This window comes from Chelonia mydas, chromosome 2 (genome assembly GCF_015237465.2).
Source record: "Chelonia mydas isolate rCheMyd1 chromosome 2, rCheMyd1.pri.v2, whole genome shotgun sequence".
Lineage (NCBI taxonomy): Eukaryota > Metazoa > Chordata > Testudines > Cheloniidae > Chelonia > Chelonia mydas.
Genome location: NC_057850.1, coordinates 259930158 through 259952592, shown reverse-complemented (window position 1 = coordinate 259952592; position 22435 = coordinate 259930158). Strand labels below are relative to the sequence as shown.

The following is a 22435-nucleotide window of genomic DNA, read 5'->3' as shown; positions in this document are numbered from 1 at the left end:
AGGTCTCTAGTGTAGACAAAGCCTAAGCCTCAAACGAATGAGGAAACAGCATGGACAGCAGGTCAGGTACAAATCAGACAGTTCACACATTATTAACCATCATATGATGCTGAATTTCAGAACCTACCCGCCATATATGCAAGGCCCTTTCAATACAGCTAATACAAGGTTGGGCTTTATTTTTGCTGCTGGAGTCTCTGTTGTTGGAGGTTTTTAAGAACAGATTAGTCAAACACCTGTCCAGGATGGTCTAGATAACACTTAGCCCTGCCTCAGAGCAAGGGAGTGGAATAGATGACCTCTCGAGGTCCCTTCCAGTCCTACCCTTCTAGGATATTGTTACCTTGGGCACCTCCTCATTAGTGCCTGGGGGGAGTCACAGGATCCAGAAGTTCCTGTTCTTCAGCAGGTTCTCCAAGTTCTCCAGCCTCCTCTGCAGCAGATTATTCTCCTGGATCACAGTTCCCAACATGGCCCACTTACTCCCCAACTTGAAATCAAACTCCACTGCTGTTTTCTCACCGCCTATTAATTTCTTCTCAGCTCTCCCCAGTCTCCTCTCCAGATTCAGCAATTGCATGGTGTATGACTTAACTTTCCTCTCCATTGCTTGAACTGCTGCCATCACAGTCCCCAGGGAACACTGTGTAGTTTGATCATGAGCTTCTTTCACTGACCTTTGTTTGAGGACAACAGAGGATTTTAGAGACAGCAAATGCCATGAATCTGTATCCCATTCTGAACCCTGCGTAAACAGACAGAAATTGATAGTGGAGTTGTGGTCACGTTCCCGTCAGGCAAAGCCAGCTACAGACAGAAATAGCCAGAGAGGATATGTCTACACTCCATGCTAAGCCCAGATCTGTGGGACCCAGGATTGAGCACAAAGTGTTTCCAAACCCGTGCTTGAGCGTCCACACTGCAATGGGAACCTGGGCTTCACAACTATACTGGTGCATCCCTCCTACAATACACAGACCTAAGCGTGTGACACCGTGGTCAAAAGAGCCAATGTGATCCTGGAATGCATAAACAGGGGACTCTCAAGTAGGAGTAGAGAGGTTATTTTGCTTCTGTATTTGGCAACTGCTGCTGGAATACTGTGTGAAGTTCTGGTGCTCGCTATTCAAGAAGGATGTTGATATCTTGGAGAAGGTTCGGAGAAGAGCCACAAGAATGATTAAAGGATTAGAAAACCTGCCTTAGAGTGGCAGACTCAAAGAGCTCAATCTATTTAGCTTAACAAAGAGAAGGTTAAGGGGAGAGTTGATTATAGTCTATATGTACTTACACAGGGAACAAATATTTAACAATGAGCTCTTCAATCTAGCAGAGAACGGTAGAACATGATCCAATGGCTGGAAGTTGAAGCTAGACAAATTCAGACTGGAAATAAGGTGGATTATATATATATATATATATATATATATATATATATATATACACAGTGAGAGTAATTAACCATTGCAACAATTTAGCAAGGGTCCTGGTGGATTCCCCATCACTAACAATTTTTAAATCAAAGTTGCATCTAAAAGATCTGCTCTAGGAATCATTTTGGGGCAGTTCTCTGGGCTGTGTCACACAGGAGGTCACACTAGGTGATCACAGTCGATCCCTCCTGGCCTTAGAATCCATGAGTCAGAACTTCAGCTTCTGTGGGCATATATTATTGTATCCCAGGATTCCTAGCTCCCTTGCCAGCTGAGGCTCTGGGGCTTGTTTCACTGTGGGTTGCGGGAGAACTTGTCTGCCTGTCTCGTGGGAGTTGGCCAGAAGCGTTCTGGGAGTTTTGAGCCCACGAACTCATCCAGCCAAGCCATTTTGTGTCCACATGCTCCCTGCAGCCAGAACCGATGTGGATCCCGAGCTGGTGAAAGAACTTCTCCACTTCACACTGTCAGCCCTGTTTCCCGTCACAGGCGGAGCATCTGTGAGATGCTGGTGGACATTCCAGTGGCAGTTTTTGACCTGCCGAAGGCACCTCCTGGAGGGGGGTTCTGGCATGCTAGCTGGACCCCGTTGATGCTGCTCATGCCTGCTGCGTTAGTTGCAGACTCCCCCTATGTAGACAGGAGCTTCTGGAGCGGGGCCATAAGCACAGACTGGTGGGATCACATCATCATGCAGACCAGGAACGACCAACAATGGGTCTGGAACGTCAGCAGGAAGAAGCAGGCGTCCCTGAAGGTTTGTGATCAGCTTGCCCCCCACTCTAGTGTCGGGACACATGCACAAGGGGGGCCACGCCAGCGCAGAAACAGGTCACGATAGGCTTCAGGAAGCTGGCTACCCCAGACTGCTACAGCACTGTGGCTAACCAGTTTGAGGCTGGCAGACCAACTACGGGGGTGGCTGCGGCAGAGGTCTGTGAGGTGACCAGGACTGTGATGCACCCAAAGTTAGTGAGCATTGCAAACGTTCCTGTCATAATTATCGGCTTTCAGAGAACAGGCTTTCCAAATTGTGCCAGGGCCACCGATGGAACGCATGCACCTGTTGTTTGCCCGCTGCAGGGAGCACAGGAATACATACGCTCCACCATTACGCAGGCCCTGGTCGACCACACGGGCAGATTCATGGACGCAACTGTGGGATGCACTGGCAGGACGCATGATTCTAGGGTGTTCCAGAGATCCGGACTTTCCCATCATTAGTCCCACTGCATGACATTGTTATACACTGTCCTCACAGTTATTCTAGGGGACCCTGCTTTACCCCCTGTTGCCAGGGCTTATGAAACCTTAGCCTGATTTCTGAGGACCTGGCAAAGGAGGGTTCAACCACACACTCCGTAGCTGTAGGATAACGGTGGAATGTGCTTTTGGCAGATTGAAATCCCATTGGCACTGCCTTCAAAACCCTACGGTCCACATTACTGTGGCCTGCTGTGTTTGCAAGGAGAAGGGGGAACCTTTCTTGCCAGGAGTGGGATATCTGAACCGGCCCACACCACCAGACAGCGCATCTGCCGTGACTGGTGCTGGACCCACATGCACGGTCCCATGCAGAAGGGGGAAATAAATGTTATCTGAGGTTGTGCTGTTTATGGATGTGGGGCAGCTGGGTGAAGGCTTCTGTGAATCTTTTGGTATTGTGTGTTATGAATTTTATAAACACTTTCATGGACTATATGGAGATATAGAGATGCATCAGGTATTCAAGAATGGGACGTCTCATATTAATAGGGATCACTGACATAGCCCTGAAATATCCCCACCGTCAGGGTTTATGGGCCTAGTTGCAGCCTCGGTCACTTGTCTCTCCACGTCTATTAAATGGTTTCAGGTCTTGATTTACCTCGGGTGAGATCAGTGTTAGGAGCAGTTGCGAGGCCCTCTGACCACCTGGAAAGCCTGGCTCAGTAGCACCACGCTACAGAGAGTTTTAGGGTAATGTTACTTTGAAGCAGGGCAACCCCTGACCTTTAAATAGCACCTCCCACGCCCACGGGCCAAGACACTGGGGGCTTTTAGGAATAGACGTGCCCTGAAAAGCCGCTCTCCTCCCCAGAGGTGGCTGCCTGTCAGCGCCCACCAGTCGGATCAGTTCTTTCCCGGGCCTCGGGGAAAAGCCCGATCCCGGGGCCAAGAGCGCGGGGAACCTGCGGGCACCAAGCGCCGGCGGAACCGCGGCTCCCGGCGGCCGGGGAAGGGAGGGCGCCGGAGAGGAGCCGACACGGGGGAGCGGCTGCCGGGCGCGGGGCTGCGGACCGGCTGGGCGCCAGGGGGCGCTAGCGAAACGCCAGGGGGCGCCCTGCGGGGGGCGCACTGGGCATGCGCAGGCGAACGGCGCATGATCAGTAACACCTGCTGAAGCCGCTGCCCTTCCCCCTGCCCGTCCTAGCCTGGGGGTTCCTCTGCTCCGTACGGGGGGGCCGGAAGTTGACTGGGGGGGGTCCCGGAACCGGCGGCAGGGTTAGGGGAGGGGCTGAGGGATGGGGGGGGAGCGGGGTTAACCCAGGGGCGATGCAGGGGTACGGGGGGGGGACAGTGACCCCGGGGGGGGGGGCTGCGCCCCCGTGTTTGCAGCAATGGGGGGGGAGCAAAGGGGCTTATGTATTTCCCCTCCCCCAGACAGCAGCGCCCGGCATGGGCCGCCCCGGCTCCCCAGCGCCCCGTCCCTGCAGCGCCTCCTCGGTGTGCGGGCCGGGGGGAGAACTGGGTGAAACCGGGGCCTCCCTAACCCCCCCCCGCCCCCCCGGGGGCTGTGCATCCCCCCCCGCATTTCCCCAACCCTCCCGCCCCCCAGGGGGCTGTGCACCCCCCCGCATTTCCCTAACCCCCCCTCCCGCCCCCCAGGGGGCTGTGCACCCCCCCGCATTTCCCTAACCCCCCTTCCGCCCCCCAGGGGGCTGTGCACCCCCCCCCGCATTTCCCCAACCCCTCCCGCCCCCCAGGGGGCTGTGCACCCCCCCGCATTTCCCCAACCCCCCCGCCCCCCAGGGGGCTGTGCACCCCCCCTGCATTTCCCCAACCCCCCCTCCCGCCCCCCAGGGAGCTGTGCACCCCCCAGCATTTCCCCAACCCCCCCGCCCCCCAGGGGGCTGTGCACCCCCCCCCCGCATTTCCCTAACCCCCCCGCCCCCCAGGGGGCTGTGCACCCCCCCCGCATTTCCCTAACCCCCCCCCCCCCGCCCCCCAGGGGGCTGTGCACACCCCACCGCATTTCCCCACCCCCCCCCCCGCCCCCCAGGGGGCTGTGCACACCCCACCGCATTTCCCCAACCCCCCCCCCGCCCCCCAGGGGGCTGTGCACCCTCTCCCCCCCCCCCAAGTGGTCAGCTAGTTCCATGCAGTGCTGCCAATTTACTGTTTGGTTGGAAATTTGGATGGAAATGGGAACAGACTGTCAAAGCAGATACAGCGCAGGGGGTAAAACACGTATACCTGAGAAAGGACAGTGGGTTTGAAACGTCTGAACAAAGCCTGCCCCCCTCCCACAGCTGTTGTTTTTGCTGACAATGCGCATTGGTGTCGGCAATGTTGGCCAACCTTATCATTTAAATGTGTGATTCGTAGGCCAGGTCTGACTGAGCTCTGCCCTGGCAGCTCGTGATGAACCGGGGTGGGGGGAAGGCTTCAGGACCAGACTGTATTGACATGAACCCACCTACGCTGCCGAGGTATCCAGCAGACAGAGCTGCATTGCCCAAGGGATCGATTTTGGCTGGTGTTGGGAGTTTCTGTACTAACCATTTTTATTATAATTAATTTTTACATAAGAACGGCCATATTGGGTCAGACCAGTGGTCCATCTAGCCCAGTCTCCTGTCTTCTGACAGTGGCCAATGCCAGGTGCTTCAAAGGGAATTAACAGGGCAATTATTGAGTGATCTGTCCCCTGTCGTCCACTCCCAGCTTCGGGCAAACAGAGGCTCTCAGAGCATGGTATTGCATCCCTGCCCATCCTGGCTAATAACCATTGATGGACCTATCCTCCATGAACTTATCTAGTTCTTTCTTTGAATCCTGTTCTAGTTTTGGCCTTCACACCAGCCTCTGGCAAAAAGTTCCATAGGTTGACTGTGCATCGTGTGAAGAAGTACTTCCTTTTGTTTGTTTTAAACCTGCGGCCTATTAATGTCATTGGGTGACCCCTAGTTCTTGTGTTATGTGAGGGAGCTTTTCATTTTCTCCACACCAGTCAAGATTTTATAGACCTCTAACATATCCCCCACTTAGTAGTCTCTTGTCCAAGCCAGAAAGTCCCACAGTCTTTTTAATCTCCCCTCATACGGAAGCTGTTCCATACACCTAATCATTTTAGTTGCCCTTCTCCGTACCTTTTCCAACTCCAATTTAACTCTTTTGAGATGGGGCGAACAGGACTGCACGCAGTATTTCAAGATGTGAGCATACCATGGATTTATATAGTAGAAGTGGAGGAGCTTGGTTTGCCAGACCGATCAGCAAAGCCAATGCGGACAAACTATGTGAAAAGGCTGCAAAACACCAAGCCTCTGGACTGCACCGACATGCAGAAAGCCTTATAAGCCCATCATGGTCAAAGCCAATTTTAGAAGTACTTAATGAGGCTGTTAAGAATGCTGCAGACACAACTCAGTTTATCAGGTTTCAGAGTGATAGCCGTGTTAGTCTGTATCAGCATGAAAGCTTATGCCCAAATAAATGCGTTCGTCTCTAAGGTGCCACAAGGACTCCTCGTTGATAACCTAGCAGATTCCTACAGATAGCAGTTTCACATACCCTAGAGCAGAGGTGGGCAAACTACGGCCCGCGGGACCTTCCTGCCCGGCCCTGGACCAGGAGGCTCACCCCCGTCCCCTCCCCCGCTGTTCCCCTTCCCCTGCAGCCTCAGCTCACTGTGCCCGCCTGCGCGATGCTCTGGGCGGCGGGGCTGCGAGCTCCTGCCGGGCGGCACAGCTGCAGAGCCTGGCCTGACCCGGTGCTCGGTGCTGCACGGTGCGTGGCTGGCTCCGGCCGGGCGGTGCGGCTGCAGTGCTGCCAGCCACCGGTGCTCCAGGCAGCGCGGTAAGGGGGGATGGAGCAGGAGGGGCTGGATAGAGGGCAGGGGAGTTCGGGGGTGGTGGTGAGGGGGCGGGGGGTGTGGATAGGGGTCAGGGTGGGGAACGGGGGGTTGAATGGGGGCAGGGGTCCTGGGGAGGCAGTTAGGAAGGGGGGGGTTGGATGGGGCAGCGGGGGGCAGTCAGGTGCAGGGGTTCTGGGGGCAGTCAGGGAGAAGGGGTGGTTGGATGGGGTAGGGGTCCCAGGGGGGCAGTCAGGAATGAGAGGAGGGGTTGGATGGGGCAGCGGGGGGCAGACAGGGGTGGGGGTTCCAAGGGGGGGTCAGGGAGCGGGGGGGTGGTGGTGCAGGAGTCCCGGGGGGGGGGGGTCGGGGTGAGAAGCGGGGTGGGGGATAGAGAGCGGGGGCCGGGCCATGCCTGGCTGTTTGGGGAGGCACAGCCTCCCCTAACCGGCCCTCCATACAATTTCCGAAACCCGATGCGGCCCTCAGGCCAAAAAAAGTTTAGGGCGGGGGCGGGCAGAGTGTGCGAAGCTGCTATCTGCAGGAATTAGCTACCTCAGATAGCAGTTTCTAGGAAAGTAGGACCTGTCGCTGCTATAGGGAGCGAATTCCTACAGATTGCAGTTTCACATACCCTACGGCAGTCGTGGGCAGCCTGCAGGCCGCACGCGGCCCATCAGGGTAATCCGCTGGCAGGCCGCCAGACCGTTTGTTTACATTTGCATGGCCACTCGCAGCTCCCAGCGGCCGCGGTTTGCCGTTCCCAGCCAATCGGAGCCGCAGGAAGAGAAAGCTACCGGGGAGAGGCTGTTCTCGATTTGATTTTGACAAATAGGGAGGAACTGGTTGAGAATTTGAAAGTGGAAGGCAGCTGGGGTGAAAGTGATCATGAAGTGATAGAGTTCATGATTCTAAGGAATGGTAGGAGGGAGAACAGCAAAATAAAGACAATGGATTCAAGGAGGCAGATTTTAGAAGACTCAGGGAGTTGGAAAGTAAGATCTCATGGGAAGCAAATCTAAGGGGAAAAAAATAGAAGACAGCTGACAGTTTTTCAGAGAGAAATTATTAAGGGCGTAAGAGCAAACTACCCCACTGCATAGGAAAGATAGGAAATATGGCAAGACACCACCCAAGCTTAACCAGGAGATCGTCAATGACCTAAAAACCAAGAAAGAGTCCTACAGAAAGAGGAAAGTAGGTCAAATTACAAAGAATGAATATAAACAAATAACAAAAGTGTAGGGGGACATAAGAATGGCCCTACTGAGTCAGACCAAAGGTCCATCTAGCCCAGTATCCTGTCTTCCAGCAGTGGCCAGTGCCAGGCGCCCCCGAGGGAATGAACAGATCAGGTAATCATCAAGTGATCCATCCCGTCGCTCATTCCCAGCTTCTGGCAAACAGAGGTTAGAGACACCGTTCCTGCCCATCCTGGCTAATAGCCATTGATGGACCTATCCTCCATGAATTTATCTAGTTCTTTTTTGAATCCTGTTATGGTCTTGGCCTTCACAACATCCTCTGGCAAGGAGTTCCACAGGTTGACAGTACGTTGTGTGAAGAAATACTTCCTTAAACCTGCTGCCTATTAATTTCATTTGGTGACCCCTCGTTCTTGTGTTATGAGAAGTAGTAAACAACACTTCCTTATCTACTTTCTCTACACCAGTCATGATTTTATAGACCTCAATCATAGCTCCCCTTAGCCGTCTCTTTTCCAAGCTGAAAAGTCCCAGTCTTATTAATCTCTCCTCATACGGAAGCCATTCCATACCCCTAATCATTTTTGTTGCCCTTTTCTAAACCTTTTCTAATTCCAATATATCTTTTTTGAGATGGGGCGACGACATCTGCACACCGTATTCCAGATGTGGGCGTACCATGGATTTATATAGAGGCAACATGATATTTTCTGTCCTATTATCTATCCCTTTCTTAATGATTCCCAGCATTCTGTTCGCTTTTTTGACTGTCGCTGCACATTGAGTGGATGATTTCAGAGAACTATCCACAGTGACTCCAAGATCTCTTTCTTGAGTGGTAACAGCTAATTTAGACCCCATCATTTTATATGTACAGTTGGGATTATGCTTTCCAATGTGCATTACTTTGCATTTATCAACATTACATTTCATCTGCCATTTTGTTGCCCAGTCACCCAGTTTTGAGAGATCCTTTTGTAGCTCTTCACAGTCTGCCTGGGTCTTAACTATCTTTAGTAATTTTCTATCATCTGCAAATGTTGCCACCTCACTGTTTACCCCTTTTTCCAGATCATTTATGAATATGTTGACTAGCACTGGGCCCAGAACAGACCCCTGGGGGACACCACTATTTACCTCTCTCCACAAAATCAGAAAGGCCAAGGGAGATGAGATCAAATGAGATCAAACTAGCTAGAGACATAAAGGCTAAGAAGAAAACATTCTACAAATACATTAGAAGCAAGAGGAAGACCAAGGACCAGGTAGGCCCATTACTCAACAAGGGGGGAAAAAGCACTAACAGAAAATGTGGAAATGGAAGAGATGCTTAATGACTTCTTTGTTTCGGTTTTAACCAAGAAGTTTGGCGGGGATTGGACATCTAACATAGTGAATGCCAATGAAAATGAGGTAGGATTAGAAGCAAAAATAGGAAAAGAACAAGTTAAAAATTATTTAGACAAAGTTAGATGTCTTCAAGTTACCAGGGCCTGATAAAATGCATCCTAGAATACTCAAGGAGCTGACAGAGGAGATATCTGAGCCATTAGCAATTATCTTTGAGATGTCATGGAAGACGGGAGAGATTCCAAAAGACTGGAAAAGGGCAATTATAGTGCCCATCTATAAAAAGGGAAATAAGGAAAACCCAGGGAATTACAGAGCAGTCAGCTTAACTTCTGTACCCGGAAAGATAATGGAGCAAATAATTAAGCAATCAATTTGCAAACATCTAGAAGAAAATAAGGTGATAAGTAACAGTCAGCATGGATTTGTCAAGAACAAATTGCGTCAAACCAACCTGATAGCTTTCTTTGACAGAGTAACAAGCCTTGTGGATGGGGGGAAGTGGTAGACATGGTATATCTAGACTTTAGTAAGGCTTTTGTTACTGTCTAGCATGACCTTCTCGTAAACAAATAAGGGAAATACAACCTAGATGGAGCTACAATAAGGTGTGTGCAAAACTGATTGGAAAACCATTCCCAGAGAGTATTATTCAGTGGTTCACAGTCATGCTGGAAGGGCATAACGAGTGGGGTCCCGCAGGGATCAGTTCTGGGTACGTTTCTGTTCAATATCTTCATCAATGATTTAGACAATGGCATAGAGAGTACACTTATAAAGTTTGCGGACAATACCAAGCTGGGAAGGATTGCACGTGCTTTGGAGGATAGGGTTAAAATTTAAAATGATCTGGACAAACGATTGGAAGTAAATAGGATGAAATTCAATAAGGACAAGTGCAAAGTACTCCATTTAGGAAGGAACAATCAGGTGCACATAGAATATCAGGGTTGGGAGGGACCTCAGGAGGTCATCTAGTCCAACCCCCTGCTCAAAGCAGGACCAATCCCCAATTTTTGCCCCAGATCCCTAAATAGTCCCCTCAAGGATTGAACTCACAACCCTGGGTTTAGCAGGCCAATGCTCAAACCACTGAGCTATCCCTCCCCACCAAAAACAACTGCTGCCCCATGTGAGGAACGAACTCGCAACCTTCAGATTATAAGACTGACGTGCTACCTACTGCGCTAACGAGGCAGCTCACAAAATACACAGTGGGAACCTACGGCCTAGGAAGGAGTCCTGCGGAAAGGGATCTGGGGATCATCGTGAACCACAAGCTAAATAGGAGTCAACAGTGTAATGCTGTTGCAAAACAAGGGAACATAATTCTGGGATGTATTAGCAGGAGTGTCGTAAGCAAGACACGAGAAGGAATTCTTCCGCTCTGCTCCATGCTGATTAGGCCTCAGCTGGAGTACTGTGTCCAGTTCTGAGCACCACATTGCAGGAAAGATGTGGACAAATTGGTGGAGAAGAGCAACAAAAATGATTAAAGGTCTAGAAAACATGACCTATGAGGGAAGACTGAAACATGGTAACCATTTTCAAGTATGTAAAAGGTTGTTACAAGGAGGAGGGAGAAGAATTGTTCTCCTTAACCTCTGAGGGTAGGACAAGACGCAATGGGCTTAAATTGCAGCCAGGGAGGTTTAGGTTGGACATTAGGAAAAACTTCCGAACTGTCAGGGTGGTTAAGTATTGGAATAAATTGCCCAGAGAAGGGAATCTCTATCAGTGGAGATTTTTAAGAGTGGGTTGGACAAACAAGTGTCAGGAATGGTCTAGATCAGCGATCTCAAACTCAGATCACCACGAGGGCCGCATCACTGAAACCTCCACCCCTTCCGTGAGGTCCTGCCCCTGCCCCGCCTCTTCCCACCCCTTCCCTGCCCCCATTCCAGCCCCTTCCCCAAAGTCCCTGCCCCGGCCCCACCTCCTCCTCTGAGTGCGCCACCAGGGCCGGCTCAAGGCACCAGCTTTCCAAGCAGGCGCTTGGGGTGGCATTCAGAATGGGGCGGCAGTCCGTGTCCCACAGCGGCAAATTCGGCGGCAGCTCCGCCGCTCTTCCGGGCGTGGCGGCAAATCAGCGGCGACTGCTTGGGGCGGCAAAATTGGTAGAGCCGCCCCTGCGCGCCACGTTCCTGCTCCCGCCGCCCTCCCTCCCGGTGTGTGCAAACAGCTGTTTGGCAGCAGCTGGGCGGGACGCGCTGGGAGGTAGGTGGAGGAGCGGCGGTGACGTGGCGCGCTCAGGGGGGAGGAGGAGGAAGGGGTGGGGGCAGGGGGAGCTTGGCTGCCGGTGGGTGCAGAGCACCCACTAATTTTCCCCCGTGGGTGCTCCAGCCCCGGAGCACCCAAGGAGTCGGAGCCTATGGCGAGCCGCAGGAAATAACTCTGCGGGCCGCGTGCTTGAGACCCCTGGTCTAGATAATACTTTGTCCTGCCATGAGCACAGGGGACAACACAAGAGTGCAGGGGACAAACTGCTGTCTGTAGGAATTTGGTACACCGGACGGCAGTTGTTTTACAATAGCAGATTCTTACAATCCGCTACACATCAGCCACGGCTACAGGTAGCCCAGTCCTACAGGGAGCAGTTTCCTACACTACAGGCAGGGCGGGTGGGGGCGCAGCAGGGCTGGAGCTGGGTCCTGGCACCTTCAGGGGCGGGGGGATCCAGTCAGCACCAGGGCAGCAAAGGGAGCCGGGGGCTGCTGGGCTGTAGCTGGGGCCAGGGCAGCTCCCTCATTCTGTCTCCCCAAATCTACCCCCGCCCTCACCAGCCGATGCCGCCTCTTTGGGCCTCCCCCCTTGGCCGGGGGACCAGAAAGGAGAGACAGGCTGCCTGCCGCACCACCTCCTAATGCCTCCTCCCCACAAGGGAGCTCTTGTGGTGCTGAGTCCCACAGGCTGATGGTTTTGTAAAGGAACATTTCCCTTTCCCAGGGGCTGCCTTTGCCTTTCCCTTAGCAGCTCCCTCTTCGTTCATCAGGGTGAACAGGTGCACCCAGGGCACCCGCTCCTGCCCCTTCCTTGTTTTATAAACCTCCAGCCTGGCCCCTTTTGTCTCATCTCTGCACAGCCCTGCTCTTAATACACCTTCGGTTCTTTGCTATCGTCGCTCACCTTCCGCCCTCGACGCCTCTCCTTTCCTCTTGCTCCGTCCCCAGCCGTAGCGGGGCAGATACCCCGCTCCTGGGAGAAAAGGGAGGCTGACGGGGGAAGCAGCTACAGCGGTGGCCACACCCAATCAGGCCACAGCTGGCCCCGATATAAGGGCTAAGGGAGGAGCTGGCTCAGTCTCACTCCGGCCTGGAGTGGGAAGGCCCTGGCTGCCTGGGAACAGAGGGCACCTGACGCAGAGCAGCACTGGGGAAAGGCAAGAGGAGCTGGAGAGCTCCAGCCTGGTAAATCCCCAGGCTGCGGCCTTGGGTAAGGCCTGTCAAAGGTACTGGGGCTACAGAGGGGCAGCCCGGGAACAGGCAGAAGCAGCAGGTCCCACCCCTTGCCAGTGATGAGTGGCCATCACAGACTGCAGTCTGCCCCAGGGAGCGGGGGCTAGATGATGACTGGCAGTAGCCACTGAGGCAAGGTGGGTATAGAGGGTTGGGGGTTCCCCTGGGAGGGGAGACCCAGAGAGTGGGGGTACTGCTGGGGCAGAACCCCCCCCCGGTAAAGGCATAGGGTCCGGGAGGGACACAGGGGCTTGAGGCAGGTGAGACACCGGCCAGGTGAGGGCGCGCCGAGAGCTGGAACTGAGCTAATGCCCGAAGCAACCAGCAGGAGGCGCCGCAGCGGTGAGTTCTTGACCTGCTACATCATCTCTTCTTACCTCCCTCTCCCCCACCAGTTTTTCCTTTTCTCTGTCATCCTGTCTTCCCCTCCTCCCCCACCGGCCTATTCTCCCCCATGCCCATTGGCCTCTCAAGCTGTTTCCAGCCCTCATCTGCAGCCCCCTCCTCATCTCCTTTCACACCCCTGCAGAGGTAGAGGGGAGGGCTCCTTCCTCTCCCCCACACTCTCACTGCACAGGGCCACCGGGATTTTTCAGCTGCCCTCTGGGCCCACTTCTCACCCGCCCATGAGGTCATCAGGCGGAGCAGGGGAACCGGCTGCAGGGCTCTCCGCTCCCCAGGCACCCGGGTCAGTGGGCGTTGGTGCTTGATCCTGCCCTCGGTTCATTCCAGACACCCCCTCCCACACAGTGGGCCGCTGGGGGCTTTTCCCCACACAGCCCTGGCAGCATGCATGGGCCCGGACCCTGCACCCGCAAACTAGCACCGGGCTTCACAGCCGCGCGAGCAACACAGTGAGAGCAGGGCCCTCCCCTCTCAGCCCTGCCCCGCCCCAGAAAGTGGAGCCCCAGGTTCCCAGGCTAGTCCCAATTTTAAATCAAGACTGGGGGTTTTTTGTAACAAAAAAAAAAAAAAAAAGAGAGAGAGGCTCTATTTCATCCAGGAATTCTTTTGTGCAAGTCACATGGGGTGTGTCATACAGGTGGTCGGACCAGAGGACCCCAGTGTGCCCGTCCGGCTTTGGAATCTGTTTAAATACTGACACGTATGTGACTCCTGTGTCCAGCGTTTCTTACCCGCTCCCGCGAGCCGCCCGTTTCCGCCCTCCATCCCTGTGTATCGTCCCATAAAAACCAGAGTTTTCCACTTAAATATGAATTTGCTGCCAGTTCGTTTTCCTGCGGTCGTGACACCCTGCTCTAGTGCAGTTGCTTTCTTGTAACCTCTTATCCCGGAACAAGCCTGCCTGGGTCGCCATGCCTGTGTCTGCCAGCTGCACGGACGCCCCATGGCTTGGCCTTCGTTACCTTAGCCGGATAAGGTGAAATCAACACGACACCCTCGTCTCCCAGGTGAATTGGCTGTAGCTCATTAAAAACCAAAGACCAATCCTCCCCTTGGCTACACCCGCACAGCCCCCCAGCTTGGATGGCTGTGAACGAGGGCAGACCGGGGGCGGCTACTCAGCCTGGAAGCCTTTGAGCCATTCAGCGTCTCCCTCCTGGAGACTGCCGCGCTGACCCCGCAGGGTTTCTGCAGCCCGGCTCGCTGGCCGGTTACGGTTTCTTCCTGTGGCTGTGTTTGTGTTTGAGGAGGTGCTGCCGGCGGATGTAGGCCTTCCCGCACTCGCCGCACTGGTAGGGCCTCTCTCGCTCCGTGTGGATTTTCTGGTGGTCCACGAGGTGGTGGTGCCGGTTGAAGGTTTTGTGACACTGGGCACACTGGTAGGGCCGCTCCCCGGTGTGGATCCTCTGGTGCCGGATGAGGTCGGAGGGACGGGTGAAGCTCTTGCTGCAGTACGGACACAGGATGAGCGATCCCTTGCTGTGGTCGGCATGCACCCTTTTGTGCAGGACGAGACACCTCCTCTTGGAGAAGTGCTCCATGCACTCCCTGCACGTGTACGTCCTTTGCACACGAGGCGGCTGGTATTTGCTCAGACTCGATTTGTGAGCCAGCCTCTTGACCCGTTTGGTGATCCCGCTGGAACCGTCTTCAGTCTGGCTTCGGGGCTGGGACTCAGGGGGAGCCGCTTGGCTGGAACGTTCCTGAGGAGCCGGGGGCCCGCAGGCCCCTGCAGCTGTCTGGTGTCGCAGATGCAGCAGAAATTTCTGCTTGGCTCTGAAACTTTCCCCACAGTTTGGGCACTCGTACAGCAGCTCGTTTGCGTGGCCCTTCTGGTGGATGATGAGATTTATCTTCAGCCGAAAGCTCTTCCCGCACACTGTGCACACAAACAGTCTCTCTCGCGTGCTCTTTCTCTGGTGGTGGATCAGGGCCCCACCCCAGTGAGTGGAGTTCACTGTCCTGCTCTCTGCATGGTTTCTCTGCTGTGTTACTGAGCTGCATGCAACCTCCCGGGCTGTTACCTCCCCAGGATCCTGGAAATCCTCCTCTTCAAATCTTCCCAGTAACATCCCCGGCACCTCCAGGTTTTCAGGAAGTTCCTCCCCAGGGCCCTGGTCATGCTCCCAAGGGCCCAAGACAGCTTCCTCTTTTGCTCTTTCCAGCAACGTCCCTGGCACTTCCTCCACTTGCTGCACCTCGGTTTTGATCACAATCCCCTCATCAGCTGGAAATTAAACAGAATCCAGAGATTACTCACTCCATCGGTGTGATATGAAGGAAACCTAAAGGTTCGGACTTTCCTGATTCCTAATCTCAGGGGCTGGGTCCTGTCACGCTGGCATAATGCGAGGCACTGGCTGTTTAGAAAGAGGCAGACATTTCCCATCTCCGTGTTCACAGAGGTTAGGAAATGACCTACTATTAGCAGAGTAAAACTGACCTCTGGGCCTGATCTGGGCTTCCAGTGACACACAGGCCTCTCACGGCCTCACTGCACAGGGTGAGTCGCACCAGGAGACTTCCCTGTTGGGTAACCCGCTTCCCAAGTGGCCTCAGGCTTCTCTCCGAGAAGACAGGCTTTAGAGTCACCCTTGAGTGATCCCGTCATGCGTCTGAGGTTTTGCCATGGACAGCCTGACGTTAACAGCACGAGACATGGAGGCTGGGTTTGACTGGTCAGTGATTTAACAAAGTCACTTGGCAGTTCCTCTCTGGCTGAGAACTGAGAGGATGAACTGTAAGAGCCACGTCCCGAAGCTCTAATTCCAGACATGGAACGACACTGCCGGCAGACTCTGACCCTGGCTGCACCCAGAGAACTGAAGAGGAAACAATGGGCACGTTTTACTGCAGCATCGGAATAGCAGCGGTGTGTTTTTAACAGCTCTGCTCATTAGCTGATTTCAGTCATTTTTGGTTCTGAACAACCTCAAAGCTGGGCTGAAGGAGTAGGCCAGCCCCCCTACCATCAGACACGATCGCTGGAGTTACAGGAGGGAGGAATCGGACCATCGAATGCACTCCATTCAGTCCTGTGTGATCAGAGCAGCTGTGGAGGGAATATAATTAACATACCAGCTGTTCCTTCTCTGAAGCAGAAAAGGCCAGTGATAGCATTTCTTACTCTTTACAACCCTTTCTGGTGGACAGTGGGATTTACAGTCATTTCTCTCCTCCCTGAGACCATCTGCATCTCAAAGGCCTGTCCTGAAATTGTCAGGCAGAGACAGGCATATGAATATCACGCCGTCCCCTGAGCAGCTTAGTGCTGTCTGGGCTGAGGCACCAGATGAGGTGACTTAAGAGTTGCAACAAAACACAAACATTGCTTTCTCCAAATACCTTCGTCAGAGGGAAGAGGAGGGGACCAGCTCTGCTTCACTGACTCCTCCGAACACTCAGAGGAAGGACGGGTGATAGGAGGCATTAACTGCCTGCAGTTGGTGAGGACTGGTAGGAAGCCGTGAGGAACATCTGCCGTGAAGAGATGACAATTGCTGGTTACCACTGGATTACATACAGCAAGAAGGCACTCGTAAAGACGGGATTTATTGCTCTTGCTGTTTCTGGTTGGGTTAGTCTGTTACTCACCTGGGCTGCGGTGTGGTGGGTCTGTTGGGATTTTCCTTTCCTCCAAGGCCCCTTGATCCTGCATATGGGGTTCCTCCTCTTGTTTGATCTGTGACAGAGCGTCACTTGTCAACATGGGGGATTCCGGCCCTGAGAAAGAGAATTACGTCATTTTACCGATACCCACCTATTTAAAAGCAGCATTTTGGGCACGGGGATTTCATCCTCACTAACATTTGCAAAGCACTTTGAGCTCCAGGGGAAGATGGTTCTGAAAAGCAAGTCAGTAGTTAGTCACTGGGGGATATACTCCATCAGTTATGGGTGGTGTCACAGCCTAGTGAAAAGCATGAGTGTCGTTTTCACTAGGTCATCCCACAGCAGTGAAAATCCAATCCCATCAACACAACCTCGCCGTGTGACAGACCTCAATCCCTGAGACTAAGGACCTGGGTTCTCAGCCCCAGGCTCACGAACTGATCGCAGTAACTCCTTCCTTTATTGTTAAATGGGGGAGGGGCCCCAGCTAGGCGGCAGGAGGGATCCTGGTATAGAAAGAATGACAGATTTCGAAGGACTCAGAGCTTCAGATTAAAGAGGAGGTTACTCACTTTGTGCAATAACAATGGTTCTCCGAGTAGTATGCCTATGGGTCCGTCACTGTAGGTGTATCTGGGCGCCCGCGCCTCTAATCAAAGAATCTAGGTAGCAGCGTTCGGTCGGCCTGCACATGCGCTCTCCCTCCCTCGTGGCCTGCCTGGAGGCCATCTAGCGCTGCGCGGGTGAACCAGGCTCCATTCCTTCTCTACCGCAGAGCCCCTTGCCGAGAACTCCAAAGTCGGGGGGCAGGAGCACCCACAGGGTCACGCGTCTCGAAAAACCATCGTTACGGCACAAGGTGAGTAACGTCCTCTTCTTTGAGTGCTGTCCCTATGGGTGCTCCACCATAGCGACTTCCCAGCGGTATCCCCCGTGGCGGGCTGGGGCCTTGGGGTGGGGTCTGTCACTGACAATAGTGCTGAGGAGCCGAAGATGGCGCGAGAGGCCGAGTCCCGAGGAATCGCGCAAAAGCATGGGCAGAGGCCCTGCAGATTTCTGAGACGGGGACGTCTTTAAGAAACACGACCAAGGGGGAAACGGCTCTCGTGGAGTGCTTGGGATTCCTGATGGGGGCAGGAGTATGTAACAATGGATAGGGCAACCGGAGACCCATTTCGAGAGCCTTTGAGCTGATATTGTGGAGCCTTTGGATCTTTCTGCGAATGAAAGGAAGAGTTTAGGAGACCTCCTGAAGTCCTTAGTCCTGTCCAAATAAAATGCTAGTGCTCTCCTAACAGCCAGCATATGCAGTATTGCCTCTCTCTGTCACAGGCTGGTTTTGGAAAACCGGCGAGTTTCTCATGTACAGTCGAGTGTGTGGAGTCAAATGTGCATGCTGCCACATGCCTGAGAACCTGGAGGCACTTCCTGGCTGGGGTTTGTGGGCTGGCCTGGCCCGTCCCTATGAGATTCTGTGCAGTGAGAGGAACGCACTCGGTGCCCTGCATCGAGCTTGGCACCAATAAACTCCTGCGATTGAACTGGGGTCAGGGTCGATTTCTGGGTATTGAGCTGGAGCCCCAATTGTGCAACCATGTGCATAGTCTTCTGGGTGGCCTGCAGGGCGTCTTCGAAGGAATGAGCCTTGAGAAGGCAGTCGTCCAGGTGTGGGTAAATGACAATACCTAATGTTCGTAGGCGCGCCTCTGCGACGGAGAGGATATGGGAGAACACAATGGGCGCGGACGAGAGGCTGAACGGGAGCGCTCTGTACTGCTGATAGCCCTGCCCAAAGGTAAATCGCAGGACTCTCCTGTGCGACAGTCGGATTGAGATGTGGGAATCGGTGTCTTGTAGGTCGAGGGCCAAGAATCAAGCTCCTGGTTCCAGTTACAGAATAATGGCTGCTAGTGTGACCACCTTGAACCTTTGCACCTTCACATATCTGTTTAGCGCCCTTTGATCCACTATGGATCTCCAACCTCCCTTTTCTTGGGGATCAGGAAATATCTGGAATAAAACCTTTGCCTCGGAGGTGAGTAGGGACTGGTTCTATGGCTCCGAGGCATAAACAGGTGGTCTATTTCCTGGCATAATAGTCTCTCATGAGAAGGGTCCCTGAAGAGGGACCAGGGGAAAGGGGAGAAGGGACATGAGGTGGATGGAGTAACCCTTTGAAACAGCCTCTAAGGCCCATTTGTCAGAGGTGATGATCTCCCAGCTCCTGAGGAAGACTCAGGCGACTTCCGAAGGGATGTGACAGGTCCGTACGTCGCAGCAGCTCTTGCAAGGAGTGGATGCTCGGGCCCTCAACCTCATAATTTGGTGTTTTGAGGACGAGGGTTGAGAGGTGAGGATCGGGAGGCTGACGGCTTGCGCTTTTTACATCCTGGGCCTCTTACACTCATAATACCATTGTGCTGGGGAGAAATGAGGTGGCTGGGATCTGTGAGGTGGCTGTGAACCGAATTTCCTTTTCCATCCCAGGGTTTAGATTCCTAGAGCGCATAGTGTGGCTCTCGAGTCCTTTAAGGTGTGGAGTGATGCCTCTGTTTTGTTAGCCAAGAGTTTGGGCCCTTCGAATGGGAGGTCCTCAGCTGCTGTCTGCACTTCCTCCGGCACCCCCGAGAGGTGTAACCAGGACGCCGCCTCGTTACCTCTGCTGTCGAGACTGAACTGGGCCCTCTTGCACGATGGCTTGAAATTGACCACTTACCTGAAGTGCAAAAGGAACAATGAAGACGTTGGGTTTTGCATAGTTCATGTAGTTGTATTGGGCCATTAGGGCTTGATAGTCGAAACCCTGAATTGTAAAGTCACGAAGAGTATGCCTTCCTCCCCGATTGGTCGAGCCTCTTCCAGTCTCTGTCACTGGGGGTGGATCTGGTGTGATGTCGCTTTCCTTGCATGTTAACAGCATCCAGGATGAAAGAGTTGGGCTGACGGTGAATGAAAAGACCAATCTGCCTCCTTGAGGGACACGTAATATCTTTTGTCTGCCCTCTTGCAATAGAGGCCGGTGTCTGCCAGATGGCCTTGGCAGGGTCTAAAAGCACCTCATTGACTGGGAGGGCAATCTGGAAGAAGAAGAGGTGTGCAGTATGTCCAAATTTGTGGTGTGAGTCTTTCACTGCCTTGAAGGGAATTTGCAGAGCCTCACCCATCCTCTTAGTAAGATCTTGGAAAAGCTTAAAATCATCAGCTAATGATGAAGGAGGGGGCATCACCACCTGATCAGTTGAGGAGGAGGAGATGTTCATCAGTGGAGTGGTTTTCACCTCTAGTCTGGCCTCCTGTTGCTTGAAAGTTTCTTCCCAAGCCTCTGGATACAGAGGCCAGAGGGGATTGTCTGGTGGACTCTCTGTGGGAGATTCTAGATCCTCGAGAGGTGTGGGGCCTGTGGGCTGCCCATGGATCCCAGTAAGGCCACTGAGGGGGAAAGGGCATGGGTGGCACTGCCCAAGGGGGACCATACCAGGAAGATTGGAGATCTGAGCATGGGTGCAGCTGTGTAGGTCTCAGATGCTGTAACAGAGGGTTGTGACGTAAGACCAGAGAAAAGCGGTCCTCCTGGTCACTGTCTGAGTCCCCACTGGAGTGGGGTGGGGCTGAGAAGGGCGCTGGAGGTGAATGCCCCGGTGCCAATGGTGGTTCTGGGGACCGAGATGGGCTCGGTGCTGGAGCCTGGGTACCGAGTAGTGGGGACTCTGGTTCCTCCATAACCAGAAGGTCCCTAGAGAAGCAGAACTCTGGTGGTACCACTGTGGTCGATGCTGACTCGTCAGTACCGACGGCCTTTTATGTGCGGCTCGTTCCAACAGGAGCTGCTTTGAAGTGCTCCGTGCCAAGGATCTTTTTGTTGGCGCCAATTTTGTAGAGACGCTACTGAGAGTGGTGCCCATTCCCCAGCCTGTGCCCCGTGGGTCCCTAGGCGAGCTCTTGGTGCCGTGCTTCGGAGTCATCGGTGCCAAGGTGACCAAACACACCGGGGATCCCCTTTGGCTGGTCAAGAGCTCGGTTTGAGGGCTTGCAGCCCTTTTTTCTAGAGACTTTAGAGGGGAAAGTCAGCCGACTGTCTCTGCGATTCTCCCTCTCTGGAGGTTGAAGGCTCTGGAGCGGGTTCGGGACCAGGGTCAGATGCCAGTTTAAGAGCACGCTCCACGGGGAGGAGTTTCCAGTTTTGTTGCCGGTTCTTTCGGGATCTAGCCTTCAGCTGCTGGCAGAAGCTGCACTTCTACAGACTACGTGCCTCTCCGAGAGACACAACAAGAGTGTCCGTCCACCACGGGCATTGCCTCCCTGCAGGAGAGGCACCTTTTAAAGCAGGGTGGGAAACGGTCATGCGCCTACTTAGGTGCCAACTTTATGGGTGCTCTGGGGCTGGAGCACCCACGGGGAAAAAAGAGTGGGTGCTCAGCACCCACCGGCAGGCCCCACCAGTCAGCTCCTTCCCCTCCCCCCAGCACCTCCTGTCCGCCGAGGATCAGCTGCTCAGTGGTGAGCAGGAGGCGCTGGGGGAGGAGCGGGGGCAGAAGAGGTAGAGCGAGCACAGAGCAGGGGGGGAATGGGGCGGGGAAAGGCAGGGCGGGGGCGGGGCCTAGGGGAAGGGGTGGGGTGGGGGCGGGGCCTGGGGCAGAGCAGGGTTTGAGCACCCCTGGGGAAAGGGGTGGACAGAGGATTAATTTTTTTTTTTAAGAATCAAAGAAATAAAATGCCCTGTGGCTCTCTGGGCACGACAAAAGCTAACGGGAATGCTAAGGACTGAAAACGTCGTGCTCTGCTTCCGGGCTAAGGGCGATTGAGAAGGAGCAGAGGGCGGTCTGCCTGGGCCGTGCTAGGTAGCCTCGAGGCAGACCACAACGGGGAGAGAGCGCGAGCGCGGGCCGGACAGACCTGCTACCTACATTCTCTTACGAGAGGCGCAGATACAGCTCCAGTGGACCACCCACAGGGACGCTACCTGAAGAAGCAGCATCACTCACCTGTGCAAGGCTCCACAGGGATTTCTGCCTTCTCCGAGTCCTGCTGATCCCGGACACATGGTTCTTCCCCTTGCTCAATACGGGCTAAGATGTCAGGCTTGGAAATGGCATAATCTATTTCGAAGGAAAGAATGACAGCAGGGGGCACGACGTTACAAAGAATTTGACTGTGCTTGGCGCTCGGAGGACAAATAAAGGAACAGTTCCCTGAGCAGCTCAACTTCTAACTTAGATTTACCAGCATTTGCTGCATCAGTGTGAGGCACCAGCTACAGAGACCAGCCAGGTAGGGAGCCCCAGGGTGAAGGGGAGAGACTGTACCAAAAACACACAATACTGACAGCCGAGTAAATCCTGTTCTCTCCATTCCATCCCCAGGCCTTTACAGAGCCTTCAGATCTCAGCTGTCCAGCAGGAAGGGAGGGTCTTTGACACAGGAACTCGGTATTAGCCAGTGGAATTCACCCTGCAGATGCACATGGGGATTTCTCCCAGGAAGAATGTTAAGGCTCTTGGATGGTTTGCCAGGGGAACCATGTGCTGGACAAGGATAAAAGGCACAGTCAGATCTTCCTGGGGCAGCCAGTCTCTGACCTGCTCGTGGTGTAACCAGGGCCCTTGCTATGAAGGGATGCTGGTTCTGTGACCCCTCTCTAGGTTTCATTTGTTGTTGCTACCTTTGAGTCTCCACGGTGACCTGAAGATGGCAGGGGTAAGAGTGTCCCCGACCTCCTCTGGGAGGATGCGCCAGTCTGGGGCCCGCTGTTGAGGAGGTCCTGCCTCCTGCTCCTCCCAGTCTATACCTGGGTTCCAGTATGTGTCAAGTGCCTGGTGTAGCGGCCTTGGAGGGCGGGGCAAAGAGCTCCTGACACAGTCTCTGTTACTTCTTTGTGCTGGAAGGAGCTGGCGCAGGGCGGCGACTTTCTAGAGGATGGTT

The 22435-nt window shown here is 53.9% G+C and overlaps 2 protein-coding genes and 1 non-coding gene across 11 annotated transcripts in view; 1 reads left to right on the top strand and 2 right to left on the bottom strand.

Moving 5' to 3' along the window:
• Positions 1 to 22435, top strand: part of LOC102941352 (zinc finger protein 420) — a 289208-nt gene that overhangs the window by 64009 nt on the left and 202764 nt on the right. The window lies entirely within an intron of this gene.
• The window catches only part of LOC102942476 (gastrula zinc finger protein XlCGF57.1), an 82195-nt gene that overhangs the window by 37730 nt on the left and 22030 nt on the right, over positions 1 to 22435 (bottom strand). For 7 of the 9 annotated variants that reach the window (XM_043541803.1, XM_043541804.1, XM_043541802.1 and 4 more), the window contains exons 4-7: positions 21499 to 21612; positions 16499 to 16627; positions 16250 to 16381; positions 13468 to 15131 (exon numbers count right to left, since the gene is read on the bottom strand). The exons of the other annotated variants lie outside the window; for them this stretch is intronic. In XM_043541803.1, the coding sequence (XP_043397738.1) occupies positions 14116 to 15131; positions 16250 to 16381; positions 16499 to 16627; positions 21499 to 21612 (1391 nt within the window). In that variant the 3' untranslated portion in view covers positions 13468 to 14115. Of the gene's footprint in view, positions 1 to 13467; positions 15132 to 16249; positions 16382 to 16498; positions 16628 to 21498; positions 21613 to 22435 lie in introns of those variants that run through there. 9 annotated transcript variants of the gene reach the window in all.
• TRNAI-UAU lies at positions 10169 to 10241 on the bottom strand. The gene has a single exon. It is a non-coding gene; the product is annotated as a tRNA-Ile (tRNA).